At 40.9% G+C, this 19065-nt stretch overlaps 3 protein-coding genes across 4 annotated transcripts; 1 reads left to right on the forward strand and 2 right to left on the reverse strand.

Moving 5' to 3' along the window:
* Window positions 1-260: 260 nt before the first annotated feature.
* LOC102708657 (dr1-associated corepressor-like) lies at window positions 261-4502 on the forward strand. Its single transcript, XM_006662930.3, has 6 exons — window positions 261-381; window positions 1520-1592; window positions 2121-2214; window positions 3420-3536; window positions 3620-3677; window positions 3746-4502. Exons 1-6 carry the CDS (start codon window positions 349-351, stop codon window positions 4142-4144), a joined length of 774 nt encoding a protein of 257 aa, XP_006662993.1. The 5' UTR covers window positions 261-348; the 3' UTR covers window positions 4145-4502.
* Window positions 4503-4730: 228 nt separating this feature from the next.
* On the reverse strand, window positions 4731-9371 carry LOC102708382 (glutamyl-tRNA(Gln) amidotransferase subunit B, chloroplastic/mitochondrial). The gene is made up of 9 exons (XM_006662929.3): window positions 9130-9371; window positions 8334-8985; window positions 7708-7917; window positions 6912-7052; window positions 6616-6819; window positions 6116-6313; window positions 5809-5877; window positions 5079-5195; window positions 4731-4984 (listed from the first exon to the last, which is right to left on the reverse strand). The coding sequence occupies exons 2-9, from the start codon at window positions 8958-8960 to the stop codon at window positions 4904-4906; spliced, it is 1647 nt and encodes a 548-aa protein (XP_006662992.1). The 5' UTR covers window positions 8961-8985; window positions 9130-9371; the 3' UTR covers window positions 4731-4903.
* Window positions 9372-11420: 2049 nt separating this feature from the next.
* On the reverse strand, window positions 11421-16830 carry LOC102712947 (centromere/kinetochore protein zw10 homolog). Of its 2 annotated transcripts, none has more exons than XR_001551508.2 (14): window positions 16182-16830; window positions 15933-16076; window positions 15473-15646; window positions 14979-15137; window positions 14635-14865; window positions 14428-14538; window positions 14162-14254; window positions 13061-13156; window positions 12755-12883; window positions 12547-12624; window positions 12086-12228; window positions 11872-12013; window positions 11693-11775; window positions 11421-11513 (listed from the first exon to the last, which is right to left on the reverse strand). XR_001551508.2 is itself a non-coding variant. In XM_015842669.2 (14 exons), exons 1-14 carry the CDS (start codon window positions 16716-16718, stop codon window positions 11430-11432), a joined length of 2220 nt encoding a protein of 739 aa, XP_015698155.1. In that variant the 5' UTR covers window positions 16719-16830; the 3' UTR covers window positions 11421-11429. The 2 variants fall into 2 exon arrangements, 1 of the variants encoding a protein (XP_015698155.1); XM_015842669.2 differs by having other exon boundaries at window positions 12086-12244.
* Between the last annotated feature and the right edge of the window lie 2235 nt (window positions 16831-19065).

Below are 19065 nucleotides of genomic sequence, written 5' to 3' on the forward strand. Positions count from 1 at the left end.
GACTAGTTTCATACAAATATTCTGATGTGCCACCTAATTAATCCATTGAGACTGAATACGTTCTCATGATTTGTTTTCCCAGGCCTGAATGGGCCGCCGAACAGGTCCCACTTCCGGCCCACCCGGCCCGCCATGTGCTGACGCGAGAAGAAGTCGCACTAGTGCAGTAGCACAAGACACGAACGCATCGTGCTCGTGCTCGTGGTCGCGCACGCAAGACGCAACGAGAGAAGAAAAAAGACAAAAGCAGAAATCGAAGCGTCCAAAAAAAATTCGAGGAAAAAAAAAAGTCGACTGCGATAGCGTCGAGCCGAGGCGGAGGCGAGGAGGAGGAGGAAGACGAAGAAGATGAGGAAGAAGCTGGGCACCCGGTTCCCCGCGGTACGCAGCTGCAGGCGCCCTCTCCTCCTCCTCCCCCTCTGTGTCTCTGTCTCTGTCTCTCTGATCTGGGGGTGCAGCTGCGGCGCCCCGTGATCCGATCTGGTGGTGGGTGGTGGGTGCGGGTGTCGCCGCCGCCGCCGCCGCCGTGCGGATCTCGGCTCCTGCCCGGCGGATCTCGCCGTTGACCGGGGTTGGGTTGGGGTGTTCTCCGTGTTTCCGCTTCGTCCCCGTGGCGGCGCCGGGACCGGAGCTGTTTTTTTTTTTTTTTTTACCTTCACTTGTTTGAGTTTATTCTGGTCGTGGTGGATGGAGAGATGCGAGGTGGAGTATGGGGTTCTACTGGGTTTGGTTTGATTTGGTTTTGGTGGAGGGAAAGATTATTCGAATTCGAGGCGCGCTGACGAGCACAATTAGTTCTGGTAGGTGCAAGGCTCGCGTTAAAGGAGCAGCAGCCTGCGTAGCTAGTCTGCTAGTGTGTGATGCACTCGGTCGTCCAGGATGCGCGTCAAGCGGGCTGGATTTCTGATCCTGTGCTGCTGCTACCGTGCGCAGTTGTTCACCGGATGTCCTGAACATCCGAGCTTGTATTACACTATTTCTGGTGATAAGAATTAGGAAATGAAATTATGGTCTGCTTGGTAGTTTCCCAAGTTCTTAAGCAGTGCAATTCGACCTGTGTGGCATATATCGTGAGCTTTATTGTTGCTGGGATCCTCGTTGTACTGTTCTATTTGTCATGAGATGCAGCAGCCAGAGTTTCTAATTACATAGGCTTGTATCCTTTGGGGGGAGAGTACAGTGTATGAATGTTAGCTGAATACTCCCATCGTTCTGTCTTGCTTTGCTTTTTTTTAATACCTTTTCATGTGACACAGCACTGGACTGTATGCCTGTATTTTTGGTGGCCATACAGACTACTGGAAGTTTTGTTCTTTATGTTGCTTGTACTGATTAGAGAAAGTTAGGTTTTCCTTCAAATTTATTCTTAGCATCACCTTGTGTGGCTTTTTCATGATATAGGATGCGCATCCCCTTGTGTTCCCTATATATTGATATATTAATCGCATGCTGGAGGATTGTATATTTTAAATATAGCCTAGTTTTGAACAGTAGAATCATTTTGTTGTCGTTGTGGCAGGCACGGATCAAAAAGATCATGCAAGCTGATGAGGACGTTGGCAAAATTGCACTAGCTGTGCCTGTTTTAGTATGTAAGTTTGGCAGCAACCTGTGCTATACTTCTTTTTGGGTATTGCTGTTGTGTTATTGCTCTATTCTCCTAGGGGTTCTACTCTTTGTCAAATTTTTTGCTTACATTCAGTAAGCTGAATTAGCGACAAGTTCTCTCTTTGTCAAATATTTAGACGTTGCCCTTTGCTCACTAGAATGTACTACCTCGTTTCATATTGTAAGACTTTCTATATTTGCCTAAATTCATCAATTGATGAATGTATATAATTTATATATATGTCTAGATTCATTAGCATCTGTATGAATCTAGGCAAGTTTAGAAAGTCTTATATTGTGAAATGGAGGGAGTATTCATTTTGCATCTCATTTCTGTTGCACTTATTGATACAAATACTTTCTTGTATGATAAATATGTGTTGTGGATATTTTTTTTTCTTATGATGTATCTTTTTGGGGTAAAATTTCTTTTTGCATTGTTACAGCTCTAGTTACTGCCGTGATAAAGCATATAACCTGAATACCTGACATTCTTGTTTCTTTACATGCAGCAAGGGCCCTTGAATTGTTTTTGCAAGATTTAATTGACCGAACTTATGAAATTACACTGCAAAGTGGTGCAAAGACATTGAATTCCTTCCACCTGTGAGTTCTATACCAGTGCCTTCTTAAAATTATCATTATGATTTTGTGCCTTTATGGAGTGATGTACTGTCTGTCATTTTTTTTGTGACCTATGAAAAGCTTGTCGCATTTAATAGAAGTATAGCAGCGTATTTGATGAATTATTATTCTGGAACGAAGGATGATTTTCTCTATTGTAATTTGCACCCGTCAAATTTGGTTATCTTGAATGATAATGTACTCAGTTATGCTGAATTTATGGTTTATATTGTCTTTAAAGCAATATACTTTGAATCGAGTGTTAAAATACGAAAGAAAATGTCAGTTTTGACTCTTCTGTTTAACCAATTTGAAATTGGTATATATGCTTTTCACAGCAAGTTGATAACATTTTGGTATCTTTACCTGAGCTGTAGGAGAATTTTTTTTTCCCAAAGCTCTAGGAGATTTGGATGTCATGTCTTCCAAATTGAAACTATAACTAAGATGATCCTGCTTATGGGTCTAAACAAGCACGTCAAACTTATTTACCATGTGTTCGGCTTTAAATTGAGCTTTTATTTAGGTTTATACAGATGATTGGTTAGGCTTTTCGTCTTAGATCATCTCCAAGAGAGGTATCAAATTGGCTTTTCATATCTCCATTTGGCCATCCTGTCCAAAGATTCTCTCCATATTCCTGCACAGTCCAATAGACTCTCCATATCCCAACGACTAGTTCCCTCTTCATAATTCATCATATTCCAACACACTCCAACAGGTTCTCCATATTCAACTCTCCATATTACAACGGCTAGTTTCCAACATCTATTTTGCAACCATATATATATGATGTTTTTCTACCTCTCTACCGCAGCATTCTTGCTCTTCATCCTTGTTTGCTCACCCACTTCCACACCACTAATGAATCGCCGCAGCTTGGCCATGCAAATTGCGTTGGAGTCTTCGTTGTTGGACGATGACAATGAACTCATTGTTGCAACAACACTCCTATTACACCAACAATACCAAGCCATGAATGCTATACATGCCATGGAAGTCCTAGTATTCCATGAGTATGGCTATATGAGTGTCCTCTGCTCTTTACGTGGTGTCCAATTTTGAGCTTTGTTAGCTACAGAAGTGAAGAAGACTTTTGTGTTCTCTGTAAACTGTTTGCACAATTTACTTTTTGTTTGCTGCTTCAGCTTCGTATTTTAAGTGATTAATTGCCATATATAATTCAGAAAGCAATGTGTGAGAAGGTACAGTTCTTTTGACTTCCTAACTGAGGTTGTCAACAAGGTACCAGACCTCGGTGGCGCTGACTCTTGTGGAGATGATAGAGCATTACCCAGAAGAAGGTAAATTCATGTAATGTAAACGACTACATGGTTTACTGTAGCAACTAACTGCGCCTTATTAATGCTTAGAATTCATTTTTCAGAAAAGCCTTGCCAAATGGAAGCGACCCAGAGAATGAGGAATCTCGATCAAGCAAAATGGTATTCCACATTGCATAATGCACAGGTTTTTACGCCGGCTAGTTGGTAACAGAATAATTGCTTTGCAGGCTGTAAGAAGTGCAAATATCAGTCCCAGGGGACGTGGGAGAGGTCGAGGTAGAGGTCGAGGACGACCACCCACAAAGAGAAAGGAAGTTGGTTATGTACAATTTGAGGATGAGAGCAGCATGTTTGCTGAACAAGGTGAACCCTTGCCAGGGGAGGAGACTGTCCCAGAGACCATCCATGGCAACGATAGCATACCTCAAAGCGCACAGCCGCCAGCGGAAGCCCCATCAGCTGCAGCTATACCAGCTGCAGATTCGAAGGTGGAAGAAACGAAAAATGACCACCAGCCAGATTGGCCTATGCCAGACGCCATCGGAAACATTGGCGTTGGACCATCTGGTTTTGGACATCTTACTGTGCAAGTTGACGAGGATGAGGACTATGACAATGAGGATTAGCCAGGGTCATCTTTTGATTGTATGCACTAACAGGGCAGTTCTCCTGGTGTTGTAAAATGTAAATATAGTTCCATGTAGCTGCAGCTAGCTGTGATGTGCTGCTGATGTAATGCAGTATGTAGCTGTCCCGTGTAACTTGTCTGTTTTCCAATAATTGCTTGCTAGTTGCCCTCGCATTGTTGACATGATTGATTACTGAAGTGCTGTCAGAATTAACCCGGTATTGAAGCAGTGATATTTTGTTATAATGTAACATTGTACCCGACACTAATTTTCTGCTACCATATTGTGGTGTAATCAGAAACTAGGAAATGTTGTAATGTTCTCTTTTCAATTGAAGTCATCCGAATATTGGATGGTAAATGTAGAGTATCCAGTGTTCTGTGAGAACAAACCAGTGGTGAATTTGAAATGTTAATAAGTGTAGCTTTATGTGTGGCTGCAGCCTGACATTTACCAAGTAAAGCTGTCGTCATTCAAGTAAATTAGACTCACACTTGGTTCATCATGCTGACGAATATGAGCATATTTTCAGACCATACATAAGCATGTTTGTTGTCGAGCTTATACGTGTAAATTAGGCTGCTTTTACTAAATTCTCTTTGGGAAAAGAAGAAAAATAACCTACTCACAAAGTAACATTTACAGCTACCAAGCTAATATAATTCATCGTTGACAAATATGGACCCCAAATTCCAGGGTTTAGTTCGATTGTCCACTCATGGACTGTATTGAGTCTCCCTGTATCGATAAACCCCCTCAACTACTGGCCTTTAATTTCTCCCCAAGGATTTTGTTCAACAAAACAGGGTTGGCTTTACCCTTTGATGCTTTCATCACCTGGAAACAATTGAAATAATTTGATTAGCTCCCTTAAACCTTTGAGGCAAGACAAGTGCAACCATGGGGAACACAAAAATCAAAATTGACAAACCTGGCCAGCAAAAAATCCTTGCAACTTAGTTTTACCGGACCGATACTGCTCAAGTTGCTTTGGGTTGTCAGCTAATACCTGATCCACCATTGCCTCGATTGCTGCAGGATCTACTATCTGCCATTTCCAGTAAAACAAATTTCTACTTCAAAACAACCCAACCAGAAACCAAGACAATAAAAATTGTATCAACTTAAATTAGATTATGGGGCAACTATGCTAGAAATGTCTCATAACAGTACAAGAATTGGCAAAGTGAAGAAAAGAACTTGATGAAATCAGTATGGCAGAGCAATATTCTTAGTCTGCATCCAATGTCATCAACAGGAATATGCATTATTTGTTTCCCTATTACCTCTGATCCAAAATCTAAGCTGTTTTAGCCTTGTGCAGAGCAATTAAGAAGATAGTTAAATGACTGTGATTCCCTTCATCATACTTGCATTGAAAAAGATGTCATTTACCCATGGGAAGTATCCTTCATACAGCAAGGTGAAAGGAAGGAAAAAGGACAACTACCTCTAAGTTCCATCATGACATATTTAGAGAAGAGTTCTGGAGGTTAAATCAACCTAAATTTTGCATGAGACGGATCTAGCACATGATTATATCTTCTGCACGCTTCACAGGAGAGGGGGAGAGAGATACTACAACAGTGGATGCTGATTTGGGTTGGTAACACTTGGTAATCACTATTGTTTTGGAAATTAAGCAAGGTGACTACAATTACCTGAACTAAATCTTTCTCCTCTATCACAGACTTGACGGTTCCACCTTTGGCAATGAGTTCAATCAGAATCTGCAAGGATAGATTTACAGAGACGATATTAGTCAAAACTGACTAACAGTGGTTAATCAAGAAAACAAGATATGACTAGGAAAAGCATGTGGCATACTAGATATAGTACTAAAATTTACTTTTGTGCAAACGGCCAGATCAAAATAACATGAAGAATCTGTCAAACCTCAAAGTTCTAGCGTCATATTCAGTACAGAAGCAACAGTGAGAAGGAATAGAGTAAGTTAGGAAAATCTACCTCCTTGCCAATCTTCCCGCTGATAGTTCCGTTCTTTATAGACGCGATCAGTTCAGAAAGCTCCAGAGGTGTCAATTTAATCTCATCAATGGTAAGTTTTTCATTTTTCAAATAAGCAGCAATGTCACCCATGATCCAGTTGGCAGCCAGCTTTGCATCAGCGCCATGCCCAAGAGTAGAGTCGAAGAATCGAGCAACCTGGGAGGAACATACACAGAACATGTCATCAAAGCTAGTGTGAACAATAGCAGAAATTGAGTTGCGTAAGAAAACATGATACAAGAGGGACTTTTCCATGCACAGCAAACAGAAGGTTAGGTGGTCATGCAATCCAATGGCATAAATGAAACTCTCTTAAGCCTGATGAAATAAAACATTTCAATAAATAACCAGTTCAAGATCAGTTCCTCTTGGCTTAAAATAAAGAGACTTCTAATGAACTCCCATAAATGTCCACATCCATGGTAAAGGGAAAGGAAAACAATACTGAAGATGATTACATTATCGTCATTAGCAAGGAAAAGAACATCTTGCATGCTGAGTCCCATATTCTCGTAGCGCCTACGTTTTGCTTCTGGAAGCTCTGGCATTGACTTTTGAATTTCATCAATGTAGTCACTATTAAGAACAATTTCTGGAAGATCAGGCTCAGGAAAATATCTGTAATCAGCAAGTCCCTCCTTTTTTCGCATTGTAAAAGTTTTCTGAGGATGCAAATAAATAATAAGAGAAGAGTTTAGAAATAGTTGCAAAAGGACCAGGGTATAAACACAAGTTAAGAAGGTGAGGCAGTGACCTGAGAGGATTCATCCCACAGGCGGGTTTCTTGTACAATTTGATCAGCCTGGCCTTCTTTGTGAAGAAGAATCTGCCGGGAGATCTCATAATCTATTGCCCTATTTATTGCAGAAAATGAGTTCATATTCTTTATTTCAACCTGGCAGGATTGAAAGAACCATGTCATGCCATAGAAATAGGGGATACCATACACTTGCATATCTGCCCCTTCAAATAATAAGAGAAATAATGTGTAAAGAACTGTTTGCTCCTTGAAAACGGTTTCCAGTTTCATTGTAGTTGGTCAATGCCAATGGTCCTAATAGTATAATCTTTCTGTGGCTTTTCCTTTAAGACATGCTAGTTCAAAAGCAAAAGAACAATGCATAATTTTCACAAGAAGAATTAACAAGCATACACAAAGTATGTCAGTCCAACCCTTCATACATAGAAGCAAATCTTTGAAGTGCAAATGGGTAAACTGTATTGAGTATGCCCCCAGCATAATAAGCACATGTTGTCACTTTTGTACAAAATAATTCACCATACTGCTCAACATAAAGAGGAACCATTATTTGAAACAGAAATATTGTCATGTCTAATCTACTTCCTCCATCCCAAAATAACTTCATCTATCTAGTTCAAAATTGAACTACAAAGATGAAGTTATTTTTGGAATGGAGGGAGTAGTTCTTAATACGTGAACTCTCTATATAAGTTTGTACATTGGTGGATCATAAAATCGATAGCAAACATGTGGACATAAAACTTAGCATAGTGGTCAGCTAGGGAAGTTCTAAAGCTCTCATTATTACCTTCGTACCAAATTTTGATTGTTCAATTGGCCGAACAGAAACATTCACATCACAGCGAAGGGAACCTTCCTGCATGTTACCGTTACTCACGCCCAGATACCTAACCAGCCTCTGTATCTCAGCACCATACTCGGCAGCCTCTATCCCTGTTCTCATATCTGGCTCTGAGACAATTTCAAGCAAAGGAACACCAGCCCTATTTAAGTCAACCTAGCCAATCAGAACAGAAAACACTCATCAATGAGTTTACATTATTTTTCGAGGTCAAATATGCTTCATTTTCTTGAATTTTCTGTGAAGATAGGCAGAAGAGTTTACAATTTTCAAAATGTTCATTCTTGTCTCACCTTTCTAAGAATTTTAAATCCCTTGTGTCAGTAGATATTTTGACTCCATATGTCAGAGGTTTGAGACAATTCTTTTCCTGAGGTACTTTACTTCCCTGATTGTCCATCTTTTATTTATGGATGAAGTGTTTTATAAAATCTACTATTAAACTGTTGTAAATGCCAAAATTGCTTCCATGGTTCAGATTCATGTTATGCGGCGTATCAGAAGAGTACGACAACTTAATAAGAGTACAGATTCCGTGGAAATCATTGGAAGAAAGGGATAGCAAGGAAAACCTGAGAGTAACTCCCGGATTCAGAGTGAAGCAGCTTGCCAGCATCTTCTTCCATATGCACCCTTGTGATCCCAAATCTCCTATGCCCACCGCCAAACTCCATAGGAAGATCCAAATCAAGGTAACCCTCCTTGGCAATGGGAATGTCAAACTGCGAAATCTGGTAGCCCTTGGGCAGGTCCGGGTAGAAGTACTGCTTCCGATCAAACTTGGACGTCATCGCGATCTCGCAGTTGAGAGCGAGGCCAAGCTTCACTGCGCATTCGACAACCTTCGCATTCAGCACGGGCAGCGTCCCGGGGTGCCCCATGCAGGTAGGGCACACGGTGCTGTTCGGCTGCGACCCGTAGCTGTAGAGGCAGGAGCAGAACGCCTTCGTGACCGTTGAGAGCTGGACATGGGTCTCGATCCCGATGACCGCCTCGAAGCCCTGCGTCTTCTGCTCCGCCGCCTCCTTGGTCGCCAGCTGAATCGACTTGGGCGCCGGTGGTTTGGGCTCGGTAGCCTGCGCGCTCTCTGCCCTCGTCGCGAAGCGGGACAACGGGGTCTGCAAGGTGGTGAAGAACAATCCAGCGTTCCTCCTAGCTACCATTGGTGTTCGGATCCCTCGGAGAAGCGTGAGCGCCATGGTGACCAATGCAGAGGGGACCTGCCTGAACCCCCAAATTTGATTGGAAACAAAATGCAATTAGTACCGTTACCGATCATATGCAATCAATCGAGGGACGGATGGATGGAGCTAAGCTACGGCACACCGGCTATGAACATGAAGCAGAGAGAGAGAGAAGAATGGATACCTTCAGTTCGATAGGAGTGGAGGCCGGTGGAATGAGGCAGGCCGCCGCCGCCGCCCACTGGCTCGAGACCTGCTCGCCGGCAGTGCGCGCGAGGAGGAGGCACAGGGGAGAGGAAGGCCGCAGTGGGGGGAGGAAGTGCTGATGGGCGGCGCGCCGGCCGCGCGAGTGGGGGAGAAGGGGGCGGTGGCCGTGGCTCCGCCGGAAACAGTGACGATGGCGTTCGGATGGGAAGAGGATATGAGAGTGTAGGGTCAAGGGTTTATGGACCAAATCTCTCTCTCTTTCTTTTGTTTTGTTTGAATCAACGTAATTACAAATTTATTGAATTGGAAAATTATCATTCCAGTATCGGCCGTGACACACTAAACTTACAACCTTCGTTCCGAACTAAGATAATTTTTCGTTTTTGAAAAAATTTATAATTAATATTTTTGTTCTTACTATATGATAAAACATGAGTAATACTTTATGCGGGACTTTTTTTAAGTGTTTATAAAAAATTTTAAATAAGACGAATGGTCAAACGTTGGACACGGAAAAACGAAAAATAATCTTATTTCGGGACGGAGGTAGCGCGAAACTAGAATAGTACTATTGTCAACATGTTTTACATGTGGGTCGATAAGCTTTGCTGCTCTCGTGAAAGAGGAGCTCCACGACAGCGGCACACGCAGTCAAAAGGGAAAGGGAAGAGGAAAGGAGATAGGGGTGGTCGGCCCGCGAACCCGTTTATAGGTCAATTAAGTGGGTAACCCGGTGGACAACCCGCTTAATTGGCCTATAAGCGGGTTGACGAACCGACCCAATTAGAGCATCTCCAAGAGATTGCCAAAATTTAGTTTCTAAAATTACTGTATTGGGAGTTATTCTATAAAAATTTTCTCCATATATCTCCTTCAAGTCCAAGAGTATTCCTATATTTAAATTCCTAAAATTAGTTAGTTTATCTATGGGTGGAGCTGGTAGATGGTTAAGCTGTTTTATATGTTCCGTGCGCGTGCGAGATCAGCCAGGACGACGAAAGATCGGGAATGACGTCTTTTCTTTGGTGAATAGAATCGACCATGACGGCGTCTTGGCTAGCGTATCTTCTTTCTCTTGCTGTGAACGACGCCCTGGATGTATCTGGTAGCCTAGACGGAGGCAGCGCCTTCGGTTGAGGTGATGCGATGTCTAGATGGAGGGACGGAGGAACTCGCGGGCGTGGCCGTCGACGGAGGCGACGAAGGACGTGCGCGAGCAGAGGCAAAAAAAAAAAGAAATAGCGCGCGGACAAGATGAAAAAGGTGCGTGCGTAGAGACGGAAAAAGTGTATGATGCCAGTAATTGGGAATACCAACTCCAGATCTAACACATTTTTAGATTAATATTAGGAGCAAGTTAAAATTAGAAGTAGTTATTAGGCACTTTTGGAGGTTGATTTTTGACTAATTTTATAAAAATATGTTTTAGGGACAAATATTGGGGACTGATGGAGATGCTCTTGCGCCCCCTCCGCCTCCATGGTGTCGGCATCTCCATCAATATGGATAATGGGAATCTCATTCTCGTTGGTTGTTAGGCGGAGCTCAGGGTGTTAAATATATTTTAAATTATTGATCCAAATCAATCAAATTTTATTTTCTGAAATCAAAATAAGTCTCATAAAAGCGAATGGAGAGTAGATGTAATAGAAAATATTTTAATTTTCACTATATTTATCTATGAATCAATATAAATATACGTAGAAAAATATGTTTAGTATCCTGATGAATATATGAATATAAAAGGCCAAAACATCTCAGAACCTAAAACGGTTATAAACAGAGGTAATATCACAGTTAGCCTCTAAACTACACCACAAAACATGTTTTTCTAAGATGTTTTTTGCAGGTAACCTCTCTATCCATATCTAACAATTTTCGTCGGTAGAACGAATTAGGCATCGGCCGTTGTGAGATTTTTCAACTCCTGAAATTTTGAGATGATGAGCTCTTGAATAAATGCAATTTCTTATAGCCAACAGTGTTTTGATTGGAACATTGATTTCAAAGATAGAAACGAGTACAATTTCTTCTTTGCAGTGGCATGGTTGTATTTTTTTAACACGTTTATTGTAGACAAACTCTTAGTTATATTTCATAATTCTATGGTAACGTTGTGCTGCCAGAATATACAGATGTTTCTGTATATTAAACACCATAGTCCATACTGTTCATGAAATTAAATGCTAAGTTCCAACATAAACAGATCTATACAAACAAAGGGCAATGACAAGAGGCCTAATAAATCAGTAAAGTACAAATTGTTGATTCTGCATCCTAAGATGGTGTTTTAGAAATCCACAGTAGGCACTCCTTCCTAAGAGGAGAGTCCGCAAATATTGCTTTGACAAAATTTTGCACCTGTACAAAGTAAGCAGATTTGTTAAAATTAACACTGAATATATTCCAGTTTTAGAGAACTGAAGCATCAAAATCAACAAGAATGTATAAAGGAAAACATAACAGTAATACACCAAGTACTATCAAAGCATCATAACTCGTGACTACACTAAAGGTAGCCCAAAAAACTACTTGCTCACCTCAGACGATTTGAAACCACAATTAGCTAGCTCCCCACTTTCCCAAGCGGCCGTGATGGATTTTAATGACATATCAAGCAGCTCTGAGTAAAATTGCATTTCTCTTTAGCATTTTATCGAGGGAAAATAAAACATCCATTAAACATAATACAAAAAAATCATACTGAGGTGAAATAGACCTGCAAGCTTCCGGAACTTCTTTAAAGGCCATATGGTCTCGTCCAACTCGATCCAAGTTTGATGGTCCAAGAACTCATTCTCAACCAGGGACAGAAATAATGAGGAGAGATTTTCAAGAGCCAAATGGATAAGACCTTGCAGCTGTAAGCATATTACATATTAATAAACATCGAGAATGATGAGCTCAAACCTTCCAAGGATAATGTGTCTCACCTGTAATGTCTCCTCTGCAGCCATGTCATCTATTAGAAGCATATCTTTTGTAATTCTAGAAAAGACAGATCCAAGGATGTAACACATACTTCTCTTGTAAATTGATCTCGGCAGTATCGATTCCCACATAATGTGTAATTTTTCTAAAATGAACACAACCTGAATGGAAGTCAATATATACCATAATGCATCACTGTGCAAAAGTCTGACCTATAACTTGTAAATTTGATGAAGAATCAAAGACAATTTAGTTGACAAGTTGAAATTGATCGCAATTGAAGATTTTGCACTAAAATAAAGAAGATAACTGTGATTTCATTGCTAGACATGGATAATACGTTAAAGAGTCATTTCTGTTCTACTGTTGATCACTCCAAAAGTACAGTAACTGGTGTAGGTTATGCACTACTATTTATTTCTACAAGGTCCAAGTAACTGACATCCTTTGCAATGAAACATACCTGCTCAATGCTGAATTTTGCTGATTCATAATGCTGAGGTTGGTGTGTGTTCTGAAAACCATCAGCACCATCTATAGCCTGAATGCAATTTAACAAATTAGAACCTTGAATATATGTTCTAATACCATTTATGACATTTACATTTTTTTCCCCAGACTTCAGCTTTCAACACTTGCCTACTTTCAAAAACAATAGGATAAGAAAATACCTCGATTAAGTTTGCAGTAACAAGCTGGATTTGCCTTGTAAGTACACCATCTGCCATCTGGGAGAAGATTGGGGCTAAATCCACAAAAACAACTAGTTTTTGTAGGTCACCAGGAAAGTCTGCACGGTACTGGAATAAAGCATCAAGAAAGGTCAGTATAGATGTATTTAAATTTAAAAGAAAAAAAAAGTTCCGTTCAAAAGGAAAAGGAAAATAGTACAGTTATGTTGCACTTGCGCAAGAGGAGAAACAGAAAGGAACAAAAATTAATATATCAAGGAGCAGCAAAGGATAGGATTCACAAACCTCAAATGCAAGACCAAGAATTTCTTGGGACAAATGATAGAAGTCATTGTGAATAATGGCAGCTACTTGATTGATACTATCAAGTTGCTTCTCTAGCTTCAGAAGACAAAAAAAAAGAAGTGAGTACCAAAGTTCAATTAGTTTGGTATTATGGCAGAATAATATCACCTGTGACAAAGCATTAGTGTCATCAGGAGTGTACCAAATAGTGAATACCACCACCTGGAGCAGCGGCATGACAGATAAATCTGCTGGCTCCTCATATTTTTCTTAGGTTTATCTTCGATCAATTTGTTTGATTCTCAAGTTGGAGTTTGTTAGGTCGTATTGTGAGGTCTGACACTATTATCTCATCTAACTTTTCTACTGCCCCACCCCTGTTGTCAGTTAGGGTTCCCATCTTAGGCCTTGCCAAATGAAGAATAGTATGGTATGATCTAATAAAGGGAGGTTATGTCATAATACAAAGCAGCAAGCTAGCAACTAAATTGTTGAAACAGTTTTACTGTGTTGCCCTAAAAAACAGTTTTAAGTGTTTGATGACCTAAAATATGATAAATCATTGGGGTATCAACCATACCATGCTGGGAGGAGCATATACAAGTTATCATCTTGTCAGTAGCACCAAACAGGAGCACATTGGCTACATGAAACACTTGCTTAAACTAGACATGCCATTAAGACTACAGGTGCCTCACTTAGCTAAAACTAAAAATTGTTTCCTCTGCATTTTCATCTCTCGGGGTGTAGAAGTAAACAGTGCATGCTAAGGGAAATCATAGAGCCATACATATCAAATTATATCTTATTCCACCAAACTTTCCTTTCTGTAAAAGCTGATAATGATATAAAACATAGACCCTTGCTAACAGATATTCTTATATCAGCAACACACAAGGGGGGAAAATACTGCACGTATACCTGAAGGCAACACCATAGTTGCAAAGTGCAAACAAGAACAAAAACATAGTTACCAATTATCACTGCAAATATAATAATTGTCTGTGGATTATCCTAAATGGTAGGTAAAAGCCAATACATATGGTTGAACAGCAGATGTTATCATCACTGGAGGTTTGGTTGATTTGCATATGAACAAACCTGAACTGGCACAATAGCCTTGTACAAGAGTAAGGCATCCCTAGCAGCATAGCATAACTCCTTTGCAACTCTTGCAGATGACAAACAAGCATCCTGCACTGGATATTGAACAGCAAAAATGGATGTATATCAAATCCAGACTTATTTTTATTAGAGCCAACAGCATAAAAGGTGGTTGTGATAAGGAACAATAGATCCATGTCAAACTAGTACAATACTCTAGAGAATCTGGATAAATAACAGAAAGAATGTGGGTTCAGGCATACCTTCAAGGCTCCATGAACCAGTTTCATTAGTTGAAGCGCTGATTTAGATATAAAGCACTTTTCTGGCAGGAAAAGTAGATCAACAATGGAATCTTCTCGATTATGTGATGCCTGAAATAACAAGCCCCTTTAATATGTTTTCTAAGATGAATTTCAAACTATACTGCCAGTGCCATGAAAAGGGGGGAATTGACCAAAGCAACTCACAAGAGGACTATCATAATCATACTGTACAAGAAGGTCTCTTGCTTTTACCAAGATCTCATTCCTCTTCCTTACAGCAAAATGAACTTCAACGTCATCAACAAATTGGGTCAACTTGCCATCCCTTTTGTCATGTGAAATAAACATCATATTCCTAAGAGCATTCTCAAAGTCAGTTGTACTTCTCACAACTTCTTGGAACTCAATTAGCTTGGATGCTTCATGAGGAACAGCCTGAACACAATTGAATGATCACTCCGATTAGTTGCCATGCGCATGTCCAGAAACAGAAACTAAAAAGAAAAAAATCTTAAGTGTAATTTGAGAAAAATAAGGTAAATGCATACCTTGGAGATAAAATGTTTGATAACCAGGCCAGAAATTCTTGACCAGGTTAACTTTGAAAAGGAATGCATCCATGTGATATTTTCTCCGCAAATGCTCTCATGAACAAACTTGATTATATCGATTATTCTTGAGTAAAGAGCTGAACCATCTTTGTAGCCCTTGAATGATAGTAACCAATTAAATGATTTCCCAAGACAATAAGAATGAAAACAATAATCAACTTTCATTAGTACTCAATGCATTTCCAAGATATCACAGTCATGGCTCAAAGGCTCGTGATTCCACATGCGAAATTGTCTAGTTTTCCCTACTTAATAAAGTAGGGAGCATAAAAAAAAGATTGAAAGTTTTTTTTCTTTATAACAAACTGTATCTTCAATTTATTGTTGAATATCCGGCATACATGTTGAGTTGATGCGTTGAAAATAATATGCACATGACTAACAAAGACCAATTAGCTCTGGTGAATCAAGAAACACTACAAGCTGCTTACCTGTAGTTCCTCTGTTGGGACTATGCACAAGATTGATATAGGGAATTCAGGACCATTTTTATCAAGTACTTCCACAGAAACTGCCACAGATATGCTGCTGATAGCTGGAACAAGGACATGCTTGATCATCAAGTCTGCTAGTTTTGCCATTCCATAGTCTACAGCATCAATTATCTGTATATATGATACAAGTCATCGATAAAGATGCTAGAGCCATGGAGCTTCCCAATATATCAAAAATGCCAAACTGGATACTGTTCAGTACTTTCACAATTGTAAAGCTTAATGTTACCATTTGATGTTCAAAATCTCCATCACAAACTAAAACTCACATAGTATAAAAATATGTACTTATGTGCTCATTATTCTAAAGCAAATGATTGCTGCTGAACACCAAGATAAGTTTTATGGTCCAAGTTTGGAGCTGTCGCACCAAACTGATTTTCTCAGTAAACCTCACCTCCAAGGCCTGCAGAGCCACACGAAGCTCCACACCAGGTGTTCCACTGGACTTGCCTATGGGCGCAGCCCTCACCACCACCTTCCCTCCCTCCGGTGCAAACTCCACACATTCCTCCACATTCTTCGCAAGCATCACTTGCAGCTGCATTACCACCAGAAATCGTCATCACCACAGTTAGCCACAAGTGCACAAATACAAGTCCTAATTGAAAAAAACTGAGGACCTCGAGACCAGAACCCATATCACCTCGTCGACTAGCTGCTCCCATTCGCTTCGGAGAAGACCAAACACGACTGGTTCATCCCCACTAGATCCAGATCCCTCAGGATCCACCAGGAGAGGCTTGAGCTCGGCAGCAGCGGCAGCGGCAGCTAGGGGGTCAGCTGAGGCGCGAGCGGCACGAAGGCGAGCCGCGAGGTCAGCTACGGAGGAAGCGGCGGCGAGGTGCTCCTGCCGCTCGCGGAGCTCGCGGCAGGCGGCGAGGAGGCGATCGGAGAGTTCCCTGAGGTCGGAGAGGTTCGGGGACGAGGAGAGCGGGGAGAGCGCCGACGCGAGGGATGACTCGAGGGAGGACGACGAGGCCGACGAGTCGGCCGCGCGGAGGAGCGCGGAAGCGAGCGGCGCGCGGTGGGAGGAGGCGAAGGAGAGCGCGGAGGCGTGGAGACGGTCGGAGCGGATGCGGAGGCGGTCGATGAGGAGGCGGAGGTCCGGGGCCGAGAGCGGGGTGGAGGGGTCGGCGTCAGCGGTTGTGGAGAGGAGGAGCTCGCGCACGTCGTCGGCCATCGCCGCCGGCGACGTGCGGTGGCGGCTTGTGGTGGGGACGCCGCTGCGGGATCCGCACAGGGTCGAGCTGAGACTTTTCGGGGACTGTTTCGTAATAATAGCAGCAAGAAAGTTGCTTCCTCCCTTCGATAATTCTTGTTATCATTTTGGATATGACTATATTATAAACATTTATTCACAAGCACGAAAAAGTATATGTCCAGATTAATTTTAAAAAGTAATTTAATAGAATTATATGTTTGTTGACATATATATATATATATATATATAGAAAATAGTGGTCAATGATCGTGCATCACAATAAATATTATATGACCAGAAGTAGCAGGGGCTAAAAAGAAACAATAATACTGGTGCTCTCACCTATATAGACTATATTTTTTTGACATTATTCATCGGCTTACATTCAATTTTTTAAGCTTCTAAATGGTATATTTTTGCTAAAAGTTTTTATAAAAAAGTTGAGTATCTCATATTTATGAGTAGATTTTAACTTTGTAGTAGTTAATTATATTGTTTATACTATAACATAGCTATAACAAAAATCAGATAATTTTTCGTGTTTTATCTTTATCTAGTAGAAGAACCAATCATAATCCGATATAAATCAATTTTCAGTCTAGATTCATCTCCTAGCTTCTTCATTAATCCATTGTTCTTCTAATTACTTACAACCCCATAGCCTTCTAGATTAGTGGGACTACGGAAACACATGCCATCTCATTAAAGATATGAATATCTTTAACTATATAATTATCCAGCGAAACATGACAATCATATAGTATAAAGAGGATCTAGAGAAGGAAACATTATATATATCCATCCTCCATATGACAAGTGAGGACATCTTGACAAAAAAAATGATATGTACTTCATATGCTATAGAAAGACGATGTGATAGGGGAATCAATGAAATACTAGATGTCAAATGAATTTAGACCATAAATTACTTATAGGAGGGTTTATGTATGAAGCAGAGTTGCAAGAGGATAGTAGAAAGAGTAGTGGCATGTATGGGTATTTGGATTTTCCCCCGTAACGTAAGATTCTATTTGGGTGTATGAATGTGGCCTATGAGTGAGCATGAATTTAGCACAAGGTAATAAACAGCGTCTATACTAGTTGCTATAGCAATAGTGGATCTCTACCGCTAGTGCTACAAGCTAGCGAGCCAAAGATAGCACATTGGAACTTATCATATGCTATAGCACATAGCAACTATTATAGCAGTCCGTTGTCAACTTTATTGCATCCTATTGTGCTTATATGATATTAATAGGAGAATTTAGCACCATGTGTCTTATTTATATCTTATTAATGTCTTTTATTCTATAATTTTTATACAACGAAATACATGAGTATTTGAGTATGTAGTCTAAACTTCAAAAATTTAAAAATTAAGTGAAACTTGATATAGTATTGATATATAGTCTAAAATTTAAGCCAGGTGGGGTTTGAGAGAAGGGGGAGTGATAGCTCAAAGATCGAAAGCTTAAAGCCAAAGCAATAGAATGAGTGAAATGAAATGATAACCCTACAAAGGGCTAGGTTGTGTGTTTAAATAGGGATCATCAAATCTGCTTGTAGCGCGATTCAATTCTACCTCAGATTTCTGATCCAATGACCGGATATTTTCTGTGCATATCTCAGGTCCCCAGATAGAGAATTTCCAATGGTCAAGTTCAAATCTTAGGTGGATCAGATATCATGATGTCACCAATAGAAATTTTGTTTTGATAACTAAATCCAAACACAAACTTGAGTTAATCGAAAAAATAGACATTCCAATACATTAGATGTTCCAAACTGTTAGGTCAAGTAGCTTCTATACTTTCTCGTGCACTAGGAATCTATCTTACAGTTACTTCATTGTCATATAATCATAGCAAGTAGGGTTGGTAACATGGTGGGTCGAGGCTGGGTTGGTCGAGAATGGCCTCGCCCTGTCCTCGACTTCCTTCCTCGGCCCTGGCCCTAAAGCCAAAACGCCTCCGTTCTAGACCTTGGTAGGCTCCCGACTCCAACTGGGGCCCTGCACATAAACGGCGAGGGCACGGAGGCAGCGACGCCGAGTAGCCGAGACGCGCGAACTGGCAGAGGTGAAGGTGGCCGGGTAGGGTTGAGGACGGCCACAATGTCGAGGGTGACAATTATGGTGGTTGATTGGCACGACCAACGAGCGAGGTCCGCGAGCGCGGAGTCGAGGGCGGAGGCCGGCGAGTGCGATGAGGGCAATGGGCGGCGGCTAGCAACGTGCAACAGGAAGTGGATGAAGAGATAGGGTTTAGAGTTAGTATATACCTTAAGTATGTTGGACCTATTGGTTTTTTTCCAATATGCTATTTTT

Source organism: Oryza brachyantha, chromosome 11, assembly GCF_000231095.2.
Source record: "Oryza brachyantha chromosome 11, ObraRS2, whole genome shotgun sequence".
In the NCBI taxonomy this organism is placed as follows: Eukaryota; Viridiplantae; Streptophyta; class Magnoliopsida; order Poales; family Poaceae; genus Oryza; species Oryza brachyantha.

Excerpts from the sequence above, each read along its gene's own strand:
- LOC102708657 (XM_006662930.3), top strand. The coding sequence starts at position 349 with ATGAGGAAGAAGCTGGGCACCCGGTTCCCCGCG. Across the intron at positions 3,537-3,619 it reads AGAGCATTACCCAGAAGAAG|AAAAGCCTTGCCAAATGGAA; the intron begins GTAAATTCATGT and ends TTCATTTTTCAG. Across the intron at positions 3,678-3,745 it reads AATCTCGATCAAGCAAAATG|GCTGTAAGAAGTGCAAATAT; the intron begins GTATTCCACATT and ends ATTGCTTTGCAG.
- LOC102708382 (XM_006662929.3), bottom strand. The coding sequence starts at position 8,960 with ATGGCGCTCACGCTTCTCCGAGGGATCCGAACACCAATGGTAGCTAGG. Across the intron at positions 7,918-8,333 it reads AATCCGGGAGTTACTCTCAG|GTTGACTTAAATAGGGCTGG; the intron begins GTTTTCCTTGCT and ends CTGATTGGCTAG. Across the intron at positions 6,314-6,615 it reads TCCTTGCTAATGACGATAAT|GTTGCTCGATTCTTCGACTC; the intron begins GTAATCATCTTC and ends TGTTCCTCCCAG.
- LOC102712947 (XM_015842669.2), bottom strand. The coding sequence starts at position 16,718 with ATGGCCGACGACGTGCGCGAGCTCCTCCTCTCCACAACCGCTGACGCC. Across the intron at positions 15,647-15,932 it reads TGGCTCTGCAGGCCTTGGAG|ATAATTGATGCTGTAGACTA; the intron begins GTGAGGTTTACT and ends TCATATATACAG. Across the intron at positions 12,884-13,060 it reads TTCTTGGTCTTGCATTTGAG|TACCGTGCAGACTTTCCTGG; the intron begins GTTTGTGAATCC and ends GCTTTATTCCAG.